This window comes from Salarias fasciatus, chromosome 6, assembly GCF_902148845.1.
Source record: "Salarias fasciatus chromosome 6, fSalaFa1.1, whole genome shotgun sequence".
Lineage (NCBI taxonomy): Eukaryota > Metazoa > Chordata > Actinopteri > Blenniiformes > Blenniidae > Salarias > Salarias fasciatus.
The window spans coordinates 3,266,274-3,286,812 of record NC_043750.1 but is presented as its reverse complement, the minus strand read 5'-3'; the positions used below and the strand labels follow the sequence as shown (position 1 = coordinate 3,286,812).

The 20,539-nt window shown below is 56.0% G+C and overlaps 1 protein-coding gene across 1 annotated transcript; it reads right to left on the bottom strand.

Annotated features, from left to right (window-relative positions):
* Nucleotides 1-4,339: 4,339 nt before the first annotated feature.
* LOC115391125 (beta-1 adrenergic receptor-like) lies at nt 4,340-10,431 on the bottom strand. Its single transcript, XM_030095235.1, has 8 exons — nt 10,377-10,431; nt 9,530-9,669; nt 9,345-9,408; nt 9,142-9,267; nt 8,919-9,057; nt 5,316-5,474; nt 4,615-4,699; nt 4,340-4,549 (listed from the first exon to the last, which is right to left on the bottom strand). The coding sequence occupies exons 1-8, from the start codon at nt 10,429-10,431 to the stop codon at nt 4,340-4,342; spliced, it is 978 nt and encodes a 325-aa protein (XP_029951095.1).
* Nucleotides 10,432-20,539: the final 10,108 nt, after the last annotated feature.

The window sequence follows — 20,539 nt, the reverse complement described above, 5'->3', positions numbered from 1 at the left end:
CCGTCCATCCCAGGCCGTTTGTGTTTGAATCTCACAGGTTAAAGCTGAACTATGCAACTTGCTCTGGCGCGCCCCCTACTGGTCTCCTGTGAAAGCTCACTGTCGTAAACCCCAGGGGGCCGGGGACCGGCCAATCACCGCCAAGTCTCTGTTTCCCCCCACAGGGATTCTGACAAACATTTACTGAGGTAAGAAAGTTGCATAGTTCTGCTTTAAGTTCCTTCTTCACTGCTTATTTTAAAGTTTGTTTTCTCTGGAAACCAGTGGCGGCTCGCCACTAGAGGGCGCCGCCCCACCACTCACCTCATTATCACTCATACTCAAAAAATATATAAAAAAATTAAATAATAAATTTCAAATATTATGGATTGAATGTTTATCTATTTTTCTATGAGCATAATAAAAACTGTATAGGGAATGATGATGAATTAAGTTGTTTCATTCATCCGTGTTGTCTGATTAGTGACAGATATCCGGTTTCCGCTCTGGGGCGCAGAAATCTTTGGCCATGGGCTGTGTTCGAAACCGCATACTTACCTACTACTCATACTAACTTAGAGTATGCAGTGCGTTTACACTGGCAGTATGCGAGTTTGAGTAGGCGAGAAGTTCCTGGATGCATACTGCATTCGCCAGAAATGTTGAGCAGACATCGTGAGTTCACTACTCATACTGAAATTACCCAAGATGCAACGCGACGGACATTTGAATAAACTTTATTCAGCTCACAATGATTGTTTCTTAATGATGTACATTTAGCAAGCTGAGTATGGTTCTAGATATAATCTTCCCTCCATTGTTTGTGCCAGTCGGTATGTTATGTTACGAGATTTCTGATTGGATTGACAATGATTAAAAATAGTAAAAAAAAAAAAAAAAAACCTTACATCTGAGAACAAGTCCATGTTGAAAGCGACCATGATGTACCGAAGACGGCGAGCCGATCTTTGTTGAAGAGCCGAAAACACTCTCCGTCGGTAAAGCATCATAATTGGCATAATAAGTGGTCCGTTAACGGGACACCGGTCCAAACGGCGACGTTAAGCCAGATATATTGCTGGAAGGTTGCCTTCTTGTTTTCAAAGTAAAAGCACAGATTTATCACTGAGGTTTTTTTGCATGAGAAAGGGAAAGGGGTGCTTTATTTTGGTGAAAATAACCGGAAGTGTGTTGCTCACTGCAGCTGGTTTGAATTTCGCCAAATTCATCTGAACAAAATCCTAAACAGTTGGTATTCTGACAAATAAACGACACACTCGGCTCTAAACCACCACTCTGTCGCCTAATTTTGAAAAAATAATCTCTATGAAGTTCTACATTTGAAGAGTTTAGAGCTAAAGTGAAATCAGCTTTAGCAGGTCGATTTCTGCTCAGGGAGGAGTGCAATGCATTGTGGGTTATTATGTAGTGTAAACGCTTTGCATACTGTCTGATGGACTGAGTAAGCAGGATGCAGGATGGATAGTATGAGTATGTAAGGATGTAGTAGACAGTATGCGGTTTCGAACACAGCCGTGGACTCTGGTTGAAAGCTGGACATGCGCAGTCGCTCCTCCGGGCGGTTTGGGGCCACATTTCACGGCTCACAGCTGAACACAAAGGGATTATTTTCGTGGCTCCACCCTCCCGCCATGGGAGGCGCTGACATGTCGCCCACAGACTGATCAAGGCAGGAAGTTGGAGACGATAAACTGGAGACGCAGATTCCCTGATTACTCTCTGTGGAGACCTCAGAGGCAGGTGTCTCAGCTGGCAGAGAAACGCCGCTCACTGGGTCCAGGCGATCCTCAGAGGAGCGCCAGAGCTGAGATAAGTAGTGTAAATTACAAACAATGGCCCTCATTTATCAAACGGTCGTACGGCGGTATATGGGCGTACACCCGTCGTACGTCCATATGAAAGACGGGTTAGTTATTTATCAATTTGATCGTGATCGTTCGGAAAGATGAAATCTCACGACAGCTCTGACATCGTGTACGCAAGTTTCAGTCAGTGCAGACTTGCGGTGCAGTGCAGGAAAACCTGGCGGAGCGTGAATATAAAGCGCATCTCAAACACATAAAGCACAAGCAGCACATATTCAGTACAGATTAAAAAATAAATAAAAAAATAAAATGATGCCCTTACGGAATATCTAATAAAATTCTTCCTTGTGGGATTAATAAAGGATTTTTAACGTTCAACAAGTCCCCTGGTCCATCCTGCCATGGAGAGGAGCACAGTTTAACAGTGCGCAAAGACGCACAGCTGCCGCTGCGGAGCAGCTTCAGACGCTCAGATCCAGCGGGGGAAACGCTGCTGTTCCTGTTCATTCCCGAAAATGTGTGGGACTTTATTCAGGCGGTTTTACACAATATTGCACTGGCCGATAGAGTTACTTTTGATGTGCTTGCGCCACAAGAGGATGCGGGAACCAGCAGAGCCTCCATGGGTCTGGACGGAGGAGACAGGACCTGAAGAACCGCTACTGAAATGTAAATAAACTCTAAAGTTTAGCAAATGATTTATTTAATCAGTGATGTGATGCCAGTAACCTAGAAAATAACGTATGAACTAAAGGGAGATTAAATACAGATAGAGGACGTTTAGTCAAACATTTTATTGAGATTTCTATATATTTTCTTTCATTTAAGCAGCACCAGCAGCGGGTGTTACGCGGGACCCTTGGTGGACTGAGTCCCGGGTCCTGTTCGGTCCCGGGTTCTGTTCGGTCTAAGGTAATTCTCGGCACCGGTTCCAGTGCCAGGTGTGTGTGTCTCTGTCTCGGTGGGACCGTCCCCGCTGTGGGGAGGAGACCGGGCCGCGCTGCCGCTGCTGACTTTGAGACATAATTAAACAAAACAAAAAAACTCTGAGCTGTACAACATGAATCAGCCTCGTTATTTGTAATATCAGGGTTAAATTAACGGACCTATAATCTGTTCAGACCTCAGCCGGTGTCCGATCGTCCAGGTGACGCTGATTGCTGCGAGCTTCCTCCAGACAGCGTTTTTCCCTTTAATTTTCAGTTTTTATTCTTCCAAAGAGCTCTTCCTGATTTACCTTCATCTCAGACCTGAGAGGATCCATTTCCAGCTCCCAAAAGTTTCTTTTTTCGCCAAAATCCTCCTTTTCCGTGTTTGACCTCAGTGGGCGTGGCTTCGGAACTATGAATATTTCAGGGCGTAACATTGTTAATGACGATCAAATTCAGCCGCCGCATTTATCAACACCCGATCACTCAAACGCTGAGATCGGCGAGGTACGGAAGTTTCTGTAATGCCGCGTGAACCCCGTCGTACGATGAGCTCACCGCCCAGATATACACCCGTTTGAAAGACGGATTGATAAATGAGGGCCAGTGTTTTTAATACTGCTATATCGAGAGACACACATCTTAATACAGGCTCTCCAGAAAGGAATAGTCTGCTTTTATAGAGGTTCCATGTTCATTTGCATTGTTGACATAAAATTAACACATTTAAATCATAAAATAGTTTATCATCATTGAGAAATTTGCTTCTTTCAAGGACAGAAAGGCAAAATTTATGTACAAAAAGTAGTAAAACAAAAGTATTGTTGCTTTTTGCACTTGTAATGTATGTAAATACAATGGTTTAATTCTTTAGTGCATGTTTGCTTGCTTTTTATCTTGGTTGTTTAGGGTTGTTTTGTGGCCATAAATTAGGTTTGTTTTAGTGCTGTCAGTTTTAATCGCATTGATCGCAATTTAATCGCATTGATCGCAATTAATCATGATTAATTCATGGAGAACTGTCAACAATTAACTTTTTTAAAGTTGAGATTAATTGCAATGAAGAATCTAATCCTCATAAATCAGTCCCAATGTCAGGAAAAAACACTATTATCCTCTAGTTCTTTTCTTTGACCCAATTGGCAGACCTCAATGGATTAATCGCGATTAAAACTGACAGCACTAGTTTGTTTGAAAGAAATTCTGTGACTACAGTTTTCCTTCTGACTTTGCATCTATCCTAAATTTCATTCAAAATGTTTTAAAAACTCTTAAATTCATTAAAATCGACAGAAACCCTGTTTTTGGCACATGCCTATTTTGGAGTTATCCCCCCCCCCCCCCCCCCCCCCAGCTGCCACTGCTGGAAACAGAGAAGGCGAGTGCAGCGCCCTCTGGAGGAGACAGCAGGAGCAACGTTCTGCTGCAGAACCGAGGCCCGTCGGGCCGTTCCAGCAGAATGATCGATACTCAACCACAGAAACATGGAGACGCTTTGTCCTGAAGGCGGCGGCGTCTTTAATGGCATCATGCGTCCTGCAACACAGCAAAACAAAGACGGGCTCGGAGTGTCGACCCGCCTCACCTTCCTCTAAACTGGAACTCTTATGGTTCCACTTTACAGGCCGCAGTGAGAACCGGTTCTGACAGAACCGCTCTCCTGGTCCACAGCAAGGCCAGTCCCGCCTGCCGGAAGTCCTGGTGGCAGCAGTAGATCAGAGGGTTCAGACCGCAGTCCAGGTAGGACATGACGGACGACAGCGTCCTCAGCCAGTCCGGCGCTGGGGACAGGTCCGGCCGGCCCAGCAGGATCAGCTGGTGGACAAACACACGACCTGAGCTCTGTGGACGGACGTCTTCGTGTCGTGATGCTGGGATACCTCGGACACGAAGAACGGCGTGTAGCACGCTACGTAGACGGACGCCAGGACAGGAGACACTTCGGAGAGGTCCGTCTCTTCCAGCCTGGACGCAGCAGAGGACACACGTGGACCAATGAGAATCCCCGAAGACACGCTGGACTCACCGTCCCCGGCTGGCAGGACGCAGAACCAGCTCAGGACGGGAAAGAAGACGTGTCCAGCGGCTGAGCCGGACTCGACCAGCTGGACCGATGGATGCAATACCCAGAACGCTGGACGAGGTGATCTGATGACAGGGTGAATGTTACTGATGACAGGGTGAATGTTACTGATGACAGGGTGAATGTTACTGATGAGAGATACCAGCGTTGGAAAAGAGCAAAGCACACTAATCTCGATGCATCCATCCATCCATCCATCATTCATCCATCATCCATTCATCACCCATCCATTCATCCATCATCTATTCATCACTCATCCATACATCCATCCATCCATCATCCATTCATCACCCATCCATTCATCCATCATCTATCCATCACTCATTCATACATCCATCCATCCATCATCCATTCATCCATCATCTATCCATCACTCATCCATCCATCCATTCATCCATCCATCATTCATGCATAGTCAGAACATTCAAACTCCTCACAGAAGCCGCAGCGTTCGGTTGGGTGTCTCTCAGGTGTGTTTCTCAGGTGTGTTTGGTTTACCTGTCGTCGTGGCAACCGGTGACTGACAGCAGGGAGCAGCCCAGCATGAGGAGGAATGGGAGGAAGATGCAGACGCCGAAAGCACAGAGGATGTAGACCAGCATGTCTGAGTAGCTGCTCTCCCAGAAGACGGCGCACAGCATCTCCGCAGGGTCGTACCTGGAAGGAGAGCGGCTGAAAGAGGCGGGAGAGCGGCTGAAAGAGGCGGGAGAGCGGCTGAAAGAGGCGGGAGAGCGGCTGAAAGAGGTGGGAGAGCGGCTGAGAGTGGCTGAAAGAGGCGGGAGAGCGGCTGAAAGAGGCGGGAGAGCGGCTGAAACAGGCGGGAGATCGGCTGAAAGAGGTGGGAGAGCAGCTGAAAGAGGCAGGAGAGCAGCTGAAAGAGGTGGGAGAGCGGCTGAAAGAGGCGGGAGAGCAGCTGAAAGAGGTGGGAGAGCGGCTGAAAGAGGCGGGAGAGCGGCTGAAAGAGGTGGGAGAGCGGCAGAGAGTGGCTGAAAGAGGCGGGAGAGCGGCTGAAAGAGGTGGGAGAGCGGCTGAGAGCGGCTGAAAGAGGCGGAGAGCAGCTGAAAGAGGCGGGAGAGCAGCTGAAAGAGGCAGGAGAGCGGCTGAAAGAGGCGGGAGAGCAGCTGAAAGAGGCAGGAGAGCGGCTGAAAGAGGCGGGAGAGCAGCTGAAAGAGGCGGGAGAGCGGCTGAAAGAGGCGGGAGAGCGGCTGAAAGAGGCGGGAGAGCGGCTGAAAGAGGCGGGGGAGCGGCTGAAAGAGGCGGGAGAGCGGCTGAAGGAGGCGGGAGAGCGGCTGAAAGAGGTGGGAGAGCGGCTGAAAGAGGCGGGAGAGCGGCTGAAAGAGGTGGGAGAGCGGCTGAAAGAGGCGGGAGAGCGGCTGAAAGAGGTGGGAGGGCGGCTGAAAGAGGCGGGAGAGCGGCTGAGAGCGACTGAAAGAGGTGGGAGAGCAGCTGAAAGAGGCGGGAGAGCGGCTGAGAGCGGCTGAAAGAGGCGGGAGAGCGGCTGAAAGAGGCGGGAGAGCGGCTGAAAGAGGCGGGAGAGTGGCTGAAAGAGGCGGGAGAGCGGCTGAAAGAGGCGGGAGAGCAGCTGAAAGAGGTGGGAGAGCGGCTGAAAGAGGCGGGAGAGCGGCTGAAAGAGGCGGGAGAGCGGCTGAAAGAGGTGGGAGAGCGGCTGAGAGTGGCTGAAAGAGGCGGGAGAGCGGCTGAAAGAGGCGGGAGAGCGGCTGAAACAGGCGGGAGATCGGCTGAAAGAGGTGGGAGAGCAGCTGAAAGAGGCAGGAGAGCAGCTGAAAGAGGTGGGAGAGCGGCTGAAAGAGGCGGGAGAGCAGCTGAAAGAGGTGGGAGAGCGGCTGAAAGAGGCGGGAGAGCGGCTGAAAGAGGTGGGAGAGCGGCAGAGAGTGGCTGAAAGAGGCGGAGAGCGGCTGAAAGAGGTGGGAGAGCGGCTGAGAGCGGCTGAAAGAGGCGGAGAGCAGCTGAAAGAGGCGGGAGAGCAGCTGAAAGAGGCAGGAGAGCGGCTGAAAGAGGCGGGAGAGCAGCTGAAAGAGGCGGGAGAGCGGCTGAAAGAGGCGGGAGAGCGGCTGAAAGAGGCGGGGGAGCGGCTGAAAGAGGCGGGAGAGCGGCTGAAGGAGGCGGGAGAGCGGCTGAAAGAGGTGGGAGAGCGGCTGAAAGAGGCGGGAGAGCGGCTGAAAGAGGTGGGAGAGCGGCTGAAAGAGGCGGGAGAGCGGCTGAAAGAGGTGGGAGGGCGGCTGAAAGAGGCGGGAGAGCGGCTGAGAGCGACTGAAAGAGGTGGGAGAGCAGCTGAAAGAGGCGGGAGAGCGGCTGAGAGCGGCTGAAAGAGGCGGGAGAGCGGCTGAAAGAGGCGGGAGAGCGGCTGAAAGAGGCGGGAGAGTGGCTGAAAGAGGCGGGAGAGCGGCTGAAAGAGGCGGGAGAGCAGCTGAAAGAGGCGGGAGAGCGGCTGAAAGAGGTGGGAAAGCAGCTGAGAGAGGTGGGAGAGCGGCTGAAAGAGGTGGGAGAGCAGATGAAAGAGGTGGGAGAGCAGCTGAAAGAGGCAGGAGAGCGGCTGAAAGAGGTGGGAGAGCGGCTGAAAGAGGTGGGAGAGCGGCTGAAAGAGGTGGGAGAGCGGCTGAAAGAGGCGGGAGAGCGGCTGAAAGAGGTGGGAGAGTGGCTGAGAGTGGCTGAAAGAGGCGGGAGAGCGGCTGAAAGAGGCGGGAGAGCGGCTGAAAGAGGTGGGAGAGCGGCTGAGAGTGGCTAAAAGAGGCGGGAGAGCGGCTGAAAGAGGCGGGAGAGCGGCTGAGAGTGGCTGAAAGAGGCGGGAGAGCGGCTGAAAGAGGTGGGAGAGCGGCTGAGAGCGGCTGAAAGAGGTGGGAGAGCGGCTGAAAGAGGTGGGAGAGTAGCTGAAAGAGGCGGGAGAGCGGCTGAAAGAGGCGGGAGAGCAGCTGAAAGAGGCGGGAGAGCGGCTGAAAGAGGCGGGAGAGCGGCTGAGAGCGACTGAAAGAGGTGGGAGAGCAGCTGAAAGAGGCGGGAGAGCAGCTGAAAGAGGTGGGAGAGCGGCTGAAAGAGGCGGGAGAGCAGCTGAAAGAGGCGGGAGAGCGGCTGAAAGAGGCGGGAGAGCAGCTGAAAGAGGTGGGAGAGCGGCTGAAAGAGGTGGGAGAGCAGCTGAAAGAGGCGGGAGAGCGGCTGAAAGAGGCGGGAGAGCAGCTGAAAGAGGCGGGAGAGCGGCTGAAAGAGGCGGGAGAGCGGCTGAAAGAGGCGGGAGAGCGGCTGAAAGAGGTGGGAGAGCAGCTGAAAGAGGCGGGAGAGCGGCTGAAAGAGGTGGGAGAGCGGCTGAAAGAGGCGGGAGAGCGGCTGAGAGCGACTGAAAGAGGCGGGAGAGCGGCTGAAAGAGGTGGGAGAGCGGCTGAAAGAGGCGGGAGAGTGGCTGAAAGAGGTGGGAGAGCGGCTGAAAGAGGCGGGAGAGCGGCTGAGAGCGACTGAAAGAGGTGGGAGAGCGGCTGAAAGAGGCGGGAGAGCAGCTGAAAGAGGCGGGAGAGCAGCTGAAAGAGGCGGGAGAGCGGCTGAGAGCGGCTGAAAGAGGTGGGAGAGCGGCTGAAAGAGGTGGGAGAGCGGCTGAAAGAGGTGGGAGAGCGGCTGAAAGAGGCGGGAGAGCAGCTGAAAGAGGCGGGAGAGCAGCTGAAAGAGGCGGGAGAGCGGCTGAAAGAGGTGGGAGAGCAGCTGAAAGAGGCGGGAGAGCGGCTGAGAGCGGCTGAAAGAGGTGGGAGAGCGGCTGAAAGAGGCGGGAGAGTGGCTGAAAGAGGTGGGAGAGCGGCTGAAAGAGGCGGGAGAGCGGCTGAAAGAGGCGGGAGAGCGGCTGAGAGCGACTGAAAGAGGTGGGAGAGCGGCTAAAAGGCGGGAGAGCGGCTGAAAGAGGTGGGAGAGCAGCTGAAAGAGGCGGGAGAGTGGCTGAAAGAGGCGGGAGAGCGGCTGAAAGAGGTGGGAGAGCAGCTGAAAGAGGTGGGAGAGTGGCTGAAAGAGGCGGGAGAGCGGCTGAGAGCGGCTCATAGCGGTTCAGAACTCGCCCCAGGAGCCCCAGCAGTCCCTGCAGTCCCTGCAGGCTGCGGGTCGGTGTACCTGATCCAGGTGTAGACGACAGGAACGCTCCCAAAGATGACCCCCGTCACCCAGGACGCCAGGCACACCGTCGCCATGGCGACAAAGAGGAAGCCCCGGGCGGAGGACGGGCCGATCAGACGCTGCACAGTGAGGACGGCTGCAAGGAAAAGCAGTTCTGCTCCAAAGCATGATGGGAATGTTGGGTCCGGCAGTGTGGTGAGCGGGTTCTGCTGCGCCGTACCGACGCTCCCGATGGACGAGGTGACGAAGGCGAACTTCAGCAGACTGACCGCCTCGCACCACGGCGACCTCTGACCTCCGGTCACGACGGCCAGCATGGAGCCCGAGACGATGAGAAGGGAGCAGCCTGGACGGCACAGGGGTCAGAGGTCAGGGGCTCGGTCTCTCCGGAGAGGTCGTCGTGTGACCCGAGGCCCGGTTTACCGAGGTCCGACAGCGTGAGGCTGAGGAAGGGAAGCCAGTACCGGCAGCAGAACTGGCCCCGGCGCTGAAACACCACACAAGAACCACCTTCACTCAGACCGGACGTCTCGGCATCGTCTCCAGACCTGATCTAGAACACAGGAAGTGGTTCTTGACCCGATCTGGGAAACAGGAAGTGGTCTCACCAGGAGCTTGACCAGCAGAACCAGGCTGTTTCCGGCGATGCCCAGCAGCATCTCCAGGCCCAGCACCGTCACCAGCAGCCAGCGCTCCACCCGGGTCCAGGCGCGCTCAGCGGGCACCGTGGCGTTCAGGCCCTCGCTCACTGCAACGCCACCACACACACACACACACACACACACACACACACACACACACACACACACACACACACACACACAGTTACTGCTGCCACAGCCCCCCTGACCCCCGACACACTGCAGGACCAGCTGGAAACACGGAGGGCGTGCCATCTGGTGGCCACAGCATGTCATTGCAACTGAATCTGTGCAGCAAAAAACTTTTTTTTTTTTTCAAACATTAATTTGAGGGCCGTTCAGAGTGAGGGTGAGGGCCGTATGCGGCCCATGGGCCGCCAGTTGCCCATCCCTGCTCTAGATTCAACATGAACCCTGCAGGATCAGGCGTCTCTGAGGTTCAGCTCCCGGTTTCTCGGTGCTGTGGGTGGTTTAATACGCCGTTGGTTTGTAGTTTGATTCCTGAACGCCGCTGACGCCCTGATGGACGGCTGCTGCTCGGGCTCCTGCCTCTCCGGGTTCCTCGGGACCCCCCCTCGCCCGCTCCGCCCCGACACCCTCAGGACCCAGAGGGCGGCGGTGCTGCTCCAACCTCCAGCCACCAGAATACAGATCGGTCTTCCTGCGTCAGTCTGACAGAATCAGGGTTGTACTTACTGTCGCAGCGAGCCGTCGTCCTCGTTCAGAACCGGAGTGTGTGAGAGCCGGCGTCAGAGCGCTGCGGTCATCAATCCAGCGGAGCGAGCGCCACTTCATTAAAACTCCCATGCTCCACTGAGCTCCAGGACGGTGACGCCCTGACTGCAGCACAGCCGCATCGCCCTGCTCATCGCAGCAAGAATCCCAGCTCTCAGAGTACGAGACCCGAGAAACTGATCTGACACCGACCCAGAACAGGATGGACTTCTAAAACATGAGCTCACACTGTCTTCTTTCACCTTTTTTGGTGAACACAAACACAGCATCACATATTTCCAACCTGTTGTGCTTTGTATGCTTTGACATTGTTGATTTCCATTACAAACATCATTTAGCAGGAAAAAAGGTATTTGAACAGCTTTTCTGTGGTTGTGAAAAGGACAGAATGTCACAGACTGGAATATGTCCAGGTTCAGTCAGAACTCTGTTGAAATGATTAGTTTCAGGGTTGAAAGTATTCACACGGGATGCTTTATGAAGCTGGAAACTCAATGCTACACATTTCTGTCAACTTATTTCCAACAACAGTCCAGCACAAATCTGACACTCATCACAAAATGACACTTATTTTCAGTGAGTTATTCCTTTTTTAAGCAAAAAAACAGAAGAAGAAGAATTCTGAATTATTTTGACAATAATTATGACAGAAGTGTCTTTTGACGTCATTATGAATCAGTGTTTGTTGGAGCTATTTGTTAGTTTTTGAGTATCTTCTGAATATTTTCTAATTTAGTTTTTGTTTGTGTTATTGCATTTCGTGTTTCTTTTGTTTAGATTATTTGTTTATTTTGCATGTTAGGTTTGGGTGATTGGCACATTATTTTCTGTTAGGCTTGCTTTTGTAGAGTTAATTGGTACCACCTGCACCTGGAGGTTATTTCAGGAGGTTGCAGGTGGAGGAGCAGCGTGCACCTGGAGGGGGGGGGGGGGCTACGGTTTTTTAACAGAGCAAGAGAAGCAGCAGGAAGTGATCGCCCCAATTGTTTGCTTGCCATGGAGAATAAACCAAGATAAACCCTACAGGGATTTTGTTGGACTGTGATTTCTTCTGCCTGCGTAAACCACGACCCGGCGCATCAGTGGTAGTTTGAAGTTCATGTTAAAGCTGCTGTAGGCAGGATTTTGCTAGGCTGTGCTGGGTTTCAAATTGCCATCTTAGATGGGTCAAATCGCCATCTTGCTTAGATAACCCTAAGCAAGATGGTGGAGATGCAGAATCCTGCCTACAGCATCTTTAAGTTTTTGATTTTTATTGTATCCAAAGACAAATAGCCACTTCAGTGTTGATTTCACACAGAGCTTGGAGGGCTCTTCTCAGGTGGAGCTCGTTGTCTTCCAGCTCCATGTTGAAGTGTCTTTGAGCAAGACACCGAATCCCTGCAGGCTGAGAATGTACGCCTGAAACAACCTGGCGTACGCATAGGTGTAGACAGGGCCGGCCCGGGCTTCAGAGGCGCCCTAGGCGAGCCCGAGACGAGCGCCCCTTGGGAGCGTGTTTTTCGAGCGGTCCCGACATTTGTTGAGCGGGGGGGGGGGTGCGCGCTGAGGAGCGATCAGTGCCGGGCAGCGCCGAGGACGAGGAGCGCGGTGCGTCGGACCACTGCACAGCGGGGCACACGGAACACAGAGCGTCGTGGCGCCCCTTGTACGACCGCGGCGCCCCCCTCGGGACGTGGCGCCCTAGGCGGCCGCCTAGTTCGCCTATGCCTAGAGCCGGCCCTGGGTGTAGAAAACGGAGCAACACAAAACCAGAAGCCACAGATCAGCGGCGCTGATCCAACATGTCCAAGAATTAGTAGTTACTGGATGTAACTCCAGTTCTACGAGTAAGTGCGTGCCCGCCTATGGGCTTCGCTAGTGGCACACCTCCAATCTCTGTCCAATCCACTGAGACTATACAAAGCTCGACGCACCAATCCCCCGCACGCGATGGCGCAGCGCCACGCCCCACACCGAGGGTACATAACCTCGGATGGCGCTAAGCAAACCCTTCTTCTGACGTAGCAAAAACAAGGGAAGCAGACAGCTGGGCCAGCAGGTAGGCGGGCACGCACTTACTCGTAGAACTGGAGTTACATCCAGTAACTACTAATTCTACTTCGTAAGTGCTTAGCCCGCCTACGGGCTTCGCTAGTGGTACTCACCAAGGCGAAGGCCGTAGGTCGATGAATGTACTCCCAGCTGGCCTGCTGACGGGATTGGTGCGTAAGACGGAAGTAAACAAACCGTACGTCCAGAACGGCCGTAGAACTCCCGAAGGACGAGGCGGGCACCTAGCGACGTAGTGCGGCCCACGACGTACAAAGCATCGCCACAACGACACACACACACGCCGGCCGGGAAACCACAGCGGCAGGCGGTGAAGGGGGGGACCCCTGGCCCGCGTTCCACGCACGGGGAGCGGCAGCGAACCCAAAAACGGCAAGCGGCAGAACTCCTGCCCCTGCAACACCGTAAACAACATCCGCAGACCGCGGCAGAGCCGAGCGGCAGGCGGGGAACCCCTGGTCCGCGAGCCCACCTGGGACGCGGCAGCCAGGCCAGAAGGACCGAAACGGTTAGACGACCGAACTCCTGTTCTCGCCGAAAACCGACATGGCCACAGAGTCAGTGCACATATCCAACAGATATGAACGCACGAAGGTGGACGCAGAGGCCCAGGAGGCAGCCTGGCAGATGTCACTCACCGTGACCCCTCTGCACAGGGCCGCAGAGGCAGCCACACGTCGTGTGGAATGAGCACGAACCACTGCTGGTGGCGAGAGATTCTGTGCCTCGTAGGCAGCTGCAATAGCGCCCCCCACCCAGTGGGCGAGACGCTGAGAGGTCAGCGGGGAACCACGCCCCTGGACTCCAAACCTCACAAACAGCTGGTCCGTGGTGCGAAAGCCAGCTGTGCGCTGGACATAAAGACGCAGAACCCTGACCGGGCACAGTGACCGCAGGCGTGGGTCGTCCCCAGACGAACCAGGCATGGAGTCAAGCGTCCTGATCCGGATCACTCGCGACCGGAAGTCCGAAGTGATCACCTTGGGATGAAAGGCCAGGTTAGGCCAGAGGTACACGAGTCCCCCATCCTGGCTGAACACCATGCAGGATGGGTGGACTGACAATGCGCAGAGATCCCCAACTCTCTTGGCGGATGCTAGCGCCAACAAGATGGCGGCCTTAAAGGAGAGAAAGCGGTCCTCCGCCTGCTCCAAAGGCTCAAAAGGAGGTCCCTTAAGGCCCTCCAACACCACATGGAGGTCCCATGGAGAGACCACATGCCTGGGGGGCGGTCGCAACCGACACGCCCCGCGCAGAAACCGCTTCACAAGCGGGTGGCTGCGTGCAGAAAAGCGGCCGAAACTGCCGTGGCCCGCTGTGATGGCTGATGCAAACACCGCCAGGGTGGATGCAGTGCGACCGCTGTCCAGCAGGGCCTGGAGGAACTCCAAAACTCCACCAATGGTGCAGGAGACCGGGTCCAAGCCCCTCTCCGAGCACCACGACGTGAAGAGCTTCCACCGAGACCTGTAGGCCTTGACAGTAGAGGGGGCCCTGGCACTCTGGATGGTGGACACCACCGCTGGGGGGAGGTCTAGTTCCACCAGCCTCACCCGCTCAGCCTCCAAGGCAGGAGCCTCCCGCCCAGGAAGGGGCGGGACCGAAGGGCGCCTCCTGCCTGCTGCAGTGCGTCAGGCCCGTCGGCAATCGGCCACGGGTCCCCGACTGCCAACTGAACCAGGTCCGGGAACCACCGCGCACTCGGGGTGTCCGGAGCCACCACGATCACGTGAAGATTGTGCAACCTCACCCTGCGCAGCAGCGGGGTCAAGAGGTGGACTGGAGGGAACGCGTACAGGATGCCCGACGGCCAGCTCCTGTGTGCGAAGGCGTCTACCCCTAGAGGGGGGGCGTCTGACGACCTGAGCGAGAACCAGAGTGGGCACTGTGCGTTCTCTGCACTGGCGAAAAGGTCTGCCACTGGGCATCCGAACCTGCGCCAGAGTCGGGCTGCGACCCACGGGGACAGGCCCCACTCGTCGTGGAGTGGGCCTCCCCGGGACATTTTGTCTGCACCGACGTTGAGGACTCCGGGCACGTGACGCGCTCTGAGAGACGCGACGTGCCGGTCCGCCCACCGGAGGATCTCCGCCGCTATGCGATGAAGAGGGGGAGACCGGGTCCCCCCCTGCCTGTTCAGGTACGCGACCACCGTAGCGTTGTCCGTCCTGATGAGCACATGGCTGTCCTTCAGCCTGGCTTGGAAATGGAGCAGGACCCTCTGCACCGCCGTCATTTCCAGCACATTGATGTGAGTGGGAGTCAAATCCCAAGCACCGCCCACCGCGTGGTGGTCTAGGGTGCCTCCCCATCCCGCGAGAGACGCATCGGTGAACACTTTGACGTGATGCGACACGCAGCCCAGGGGAACTCCTTGCATTAGGAGAGCAGGATCCATCCAATAAAGGAGATCCTGGCGTGCTTGGGGCGGGATCGGGAACCGTTTCCATCCGTCCCACTTCCCCACGCAGCGGAGGCGTGCAAACCACCGTTGCAGCCTGCGCATGTGTAGAAGGCCCAGCCGGACCACTGGGTGGGCCGCGGCCATTAAACCCAGGACGGTCCTGATCAGACAAACCCCGACCAGGGGTGTGGTCACTGCAGACCTCAGGGTCGAGAGAAGGGAGGTCCGTCTCTCCTCGGAGAGGCGGGCAGTCATAGAGAGTGAGTCCAGCTCCAACCCCAGATAAGCCATGCTCTGAGCTGGGGTGAGCGCGCTCTTGTGTCGGTTCACCATGAACCCCAGGAGCTCGATGTGGTGCAGGACCTGGGTCATGTGCAGCACAGTATCCTGATGAAAGGACGCCAGTATGAGCCAGTCGTCGATGTAAGTGAGGATCCTCAGACCATGACGACGGAGGGGCTCCAACGCTGCTTCGACACACTTGGTAAAGGTGCGAGGGGCGAGAGAGTAGCCGAAGGGGAGCCGGTTGTATTGAAAATACCTGGTCCCCACGGCAAAGCGGAGGAAGGCTCTGTGCCTTCTGAGAATGGGGATGTGGAAGTAGGCGTCCGTCAGGTCGATCGAAGTCATCCAGTCCCCAGGTCGAATGCTCTCCAGGAGGTGTTTGACTGTCAGCATGCGGAACCTCCTGGTGGCTATGTGAGAGTTGAGGACCATCAGGTCCAGAATGGGTCTTACACCCCCGCTTTTCTTGGGGACCAAGAAGTAGGGGGAATAAAAACCCGAGTGCGCCTCTGTCGCGCTCAGCTCCGTGACCGCACCCCGGCGGAGGAGTGAGGCTACTTCTGCCTCGAGAGCGGCCGTCCCCGCAGGGCGTGCGAGCCGCGTACGAAGGATGCCGTTGAAGAGAGGCGGACGACACTGCAGGGCATAACCGTTTCTCAGTGTCCTGGACAGCCAGGGAGAAAGCGGTCCCAACATAACACGCCACGTGTGAAACCGGAGCGTGAGTGGCTGTACCATGGCCAGCGGGGACGGCCCACCCGTCCTCCCGTCCTCGGGAGACGGGGGGCCCCCGGCGAAAGGGCTGTGGAGCAGGCGTCCCCTGAATGAGAGCGGGCGGCCGCCAGGGGGCCGCGGACCGGCGCTTTGCTGGGGACAACCCGAGCAGAGGCAGCGCGATCCCGGAGTTTTCCGGGTCGCTGTCCTCGGTGCTGATGTCGGAGCATTCCGGATCGCTGGCCGTGATGCTGAAGCCGGAGCCGGGACGCTCAATAGCGGGAGCCCGGGACGGCAGAGCTCCGCTGCTCCGAGGCTCCGCCGTGACAACACACGGGGAAGCCGAGGGAGCGCTGCCGGGAGCAACACAAATAAGGCCGGGATCGGGGCGCTTTACGGCGGACACCCGGGCCGGCGTGAGTCCGCCGCTCGGCGGAGAAACTCCGCAGGGAGCGGCATGAGTGGCGCCGGCGCTGGGGCGCTGCATGTCGGCAGCCCGGGGCGTCACGGCACCGCCGCTCTGACTCCTCGTCATGCTAACACGAGCGGAGGTCGGCGGACAAACGCTGCTGAGAACGCTATGGGTGCGGCCGGGAACGGGATACCCCACGGCGGGGAGCCGGGCCGGGCCGGAGCCGTCGCTCTGACGCTTCGAAATGCTCACTCGAGCCGAAGCCGGTGGAGAGTGCAGCCTGAAGCGTTTGCGGGGCGCTGAAAAGACATCAGCAGCGCACCGCTTGCGTGACGCACACAGCGGGAAAGCTAGCGGCTCCAGCGCGCTGCTATGCCCCGCGTCCGCAGCCGCATTGCGGCCAGAGCGCGAAGAAAGCGCCGGTGAAGAGGCGGTTCCGTGCGCATTCCGCTCACCATCCTCAGCCGCCTTATCGCGGAGCGGGAGGAGGGAGGGAGAAGGGCCCAGCCGGGTTTTGCACTTTTCGATCATGCTAACACGGGGAGAGGAGGGACTGCTGCTCTTTGGAAGATGTAACGGGCCTGACGGCCTTTATTTGCATGTTTGCTGGCAGGTGCGGGTCGAGCGGACGGGGCGCTCCGTGTCTCGGGAGCGCGGGACCGTCTGGGCTGATCGGCGCCCCGGGAGGATCGGCGGAAAGACGGTCCGGTCTGTCCAGGTGCCGAGGTGCTCCAAGGAGCGGGACGCCGCTGGTCCGCGGAGCGACGGCGCTGCAGCGGCGGCTCACGGCGGGGCTGGAGGTGCGGGGCGAGCTGCTGCGAGCCTCGCGCTGCTGCCTCCAGGCGCTCGATGATCACCTGTATATCGGGCCCAAAAAGAGGGTTTACAGTCAGGTCGGCACCACTCCAAGTCGGCCCCGGCCAACTCGGCACCGCCCCGGGATACAGTCAACTCGGCATCAAGCCAAGTCGGCATCAAGCCAAGTCGGCATCTCGCCAAGTCGGCCTCGCGGGCGGGGGGGCTCTCTAGTGGCCGAGTTGGTCGGTGCGGACTTGACTTTAAGCTGCTTACCAACTCGGCCAAAAGCGTCTCTCTTTTTTTTTTTTAATCACGATGGTGGATAATGTACCTGGGAGCTTCATGTTTGACGTCCGAGTAGCTTAGCTACAAGCGCGCAGCGCTGAGCGGCTGTCTGGTCATGTGACCGGTCCCAAGGCATTCTGGGAATCGTAGTGCAGCGATGCCGGCTGCGCCGCGACGATTTGCAGTTTTTTTCGTGCCGGCAGCGCCGCTTCTCCTCACGTAGCAGGCAGGGGACTGGAGGACAAACTGTGTGGTTATGGTGACTGACAGGCTAGAGGTGGAGAATGGACCTGGAGCTTCATGGTTGACGTCCTGTTTGAACCGAGTAGCTTAGCTACGAGCGCACAGCGCGAGCGGCTGTCTGGTCATGTGACCAGATCATGTGACCGGCATGTGATCCGCGAACGCCGCCTGATCAAACCAGTCGCCTGCATTATAATTTTATTGTAATGTTCTCCACCCCCGAAGTTTGGTCAGTCAGTACAATTAGATTTACAATTAGATCTAAAACATGTAGGGTCACCGCTCCTGAGGACTGGAGTTTGACACGTGATTTAAATGTAAACATGACGACCGTCATTTCAGTGAAATGAAATGTATATAATATTTTACCGGAGGGCTACGTTTATGAGCTTATGAACGCCAAGAAACCACATGAACAGCTTAACATGTACTACTGGTAATCGTTTGATATTACAGTCCCAGTTGCTATTACTGTTGACGCACACTAGATGGCGGGCAAACAACATTTACAACAAAATACATGCTTTTGCAAATGACAATGTTTGTTAAAGAAAAGAATAATGACTGATAAACTAACAATGTTGATCAGAAATGAACAAATCAGCATAAGCATAATGCAATACAGGTATTATGTTGTGGTTGGGATGCAATACAACAAGTATGATCGAGTTCGTCATGCAGCTTCGGTCTTCCTAGGTTTCCACTGATTGGGTAAAAATAAATTAATTGTACTGGCTGACCAAACTTCGGGGGTGGAGAACATTACAATAAAATTATAATGCAGGCGACTGGTTTGATCAGGCGGCGTTCGCGGATCACATGCCGGTCACATGATCTGGTCACATGACCAGGCAGCCGCTCGCGCTGTGCGCTCGTAGCTAAGCTACTCGGTTCAAACAGGACGTCAACCATGAAGCTCCAGGTCCATTCTCCACCTCTAACCTGTCAGTCACCATAACCACACAGTTTGTCCTCCAGTCCCCTGCCTGCTACGTGAGGAGAAGCGGCGCTGCCGGCACGAAAAAAACTGCAAATCGTCGCGGCGCAGCCGGCATCGCTGCACTACGATTCCCAGAATGCCTTGGGACCGGTCACATGACCTGACAGCCGCTCAGCGCTGCGCGCTTGTAGCTAAGCTACTCGGACGTCAAACATGAAGCTCCCAGGTACATTATCCACCATCGTGATTAAAAAAAAAAAGAGAGACGCTTTTGGCCGAGTTGGTAAGCAGCTTACAGTCAAGTCCGCACCGACCAACTCGGCCACTCGAGACCCGCGAGGCCGACTTGGCGAGATGCCGACTTGGCTTGATGCCGACTTGGCTTGATGCCGAGTTGACTGTATCCCGGGGCGGTGCCGAGTTGGCCGGGGCCGACTTGGAGTGGTGCCGACCTGACTGTATCCCCAAAAAGAGAAGAGGTGGACAGGGGGAGTCCCAGGACGCCCCGCTGGTCCCGCTCAGATAAAGAAGACAGACCAAGCCAGACCGTGCCTCATGGCGAGCTGTGCGTTGGCCATGACGCGGCCTCCACTGACGGCGATGGCTCTGCACATGCGCATCAGGACTTCGGCCGTATTTTGGACTTCCACGATGTCGTCGGGGGAAAGCTGGGACTTCTCGTGGCAGATCTTGTCCACAGAGCCCAGGAGGAAGGTCATGTTATTGGCTAGGGCGAACGTCAGGTTGCCGCTAGCGTAGCCACGATCCAGGAAGCTCGCCATGCGCCTGTCCCTTCCGACGGCAGCACGGGCTTTCCGCCGGGCCAGGCGGAGGATCGGGGGAGGAGGCACAGCCGAACGGAGTCCTCAATGGCAGGCACTCCGGAGACCGGCGGCCAGCCCTCCACACAAGAATACTCTCGGTAGCCCTTCACCGTACCCTTGGCGGAAAGTGGCGTACCCCAGTCCCGCTGCACGTGAGCTACAAACGACGGCACGGCGGGACATAGGACCGCAGTCCGGGACCAAGCCCGTGACCGGGTTGCCAGCCCGAGTGCAAAATCACGCTGCACCGGCTCCGGAGGCTGCGGCGGCAGCGCGAGGCCGGTGCGCTCGGCGGCTGAAGTGAAGAGCCCCGCGAGGTGCTCCACAGGCTCACGGGGGAGACGGGATGCGGTGGAGGCGGAGTCGAACAGAATCGAACTCTGTGACACAGACACGCTGCTGCTGCTGACGACGCTGCCGCGGATCTCGGCCCAGTCGCAGGCGGCGGCGGCGGTCTCCTCGGCGTCGTCCTGCCGGTGAGGTTGCGCCCATGAAGGCTGCTCGCCGCTGGCTCTCTTCGAGCGGGAGCGCGAGGCAGGCCGTGCAGGAGGTCCGCTGGCGGTGATGCTGCCAGCCAAGGCAGAGGAAGCAGAGCTCGTGACAGTCCTGCACGATGAGCGGAATGCCGCAAGAGCGGCAGAAGAACGGCCCGACGCCCGATGGCGACTGGTCCCGGGCCGGCGAATCCATCCTAGTTGAATCTTGATCCGGAGAATAGAGGCTTCTTAGTCTCATGGAGATGCTGAGATAGAAGAAGGGTTTGCTTAGCGCCATCCGAGGTTATGTACCCTCGGTGTGGGGCGTGGCGCTGCGCCATCGCGTGCGGGGGATTGGTGCGTCGAGCTTTGTATAGTCTCAGTGGATTGGACAGAGATTGGAGGTGTGCCACTAGCGAAGCCCGTAGGCGGGCTAAGCACTTACGAAGTAGAACGTATGATCATTAACCACATTGCTGAAGAGCACAAATGGTAACAAAACAAAAGATCAGATCAGCAGCTCTCCCCTTCAGCAGAGCTGGACTCTCCTCTTTTTTCTAATTTTGAACAGCACAACACTTCATATTGATTTGACCAGGCCAGCGGAGTTTGCTGTTGTTTTTTTAAGCACATAATAGACTGAAAACTTTATTTTTTAATGAAACACTGGACTTTGACTGAGGGGGCGGGGGAGTCTGCGTGAGGTGCCCCCCCCCCCCCCCCCCCCCCCCTTGCCGCCGGGTTCGCTGAAAGGCCACAGTTTGGAACCATTTCCGCCTCCTCAATTCAATCATATAAATAATGTGACT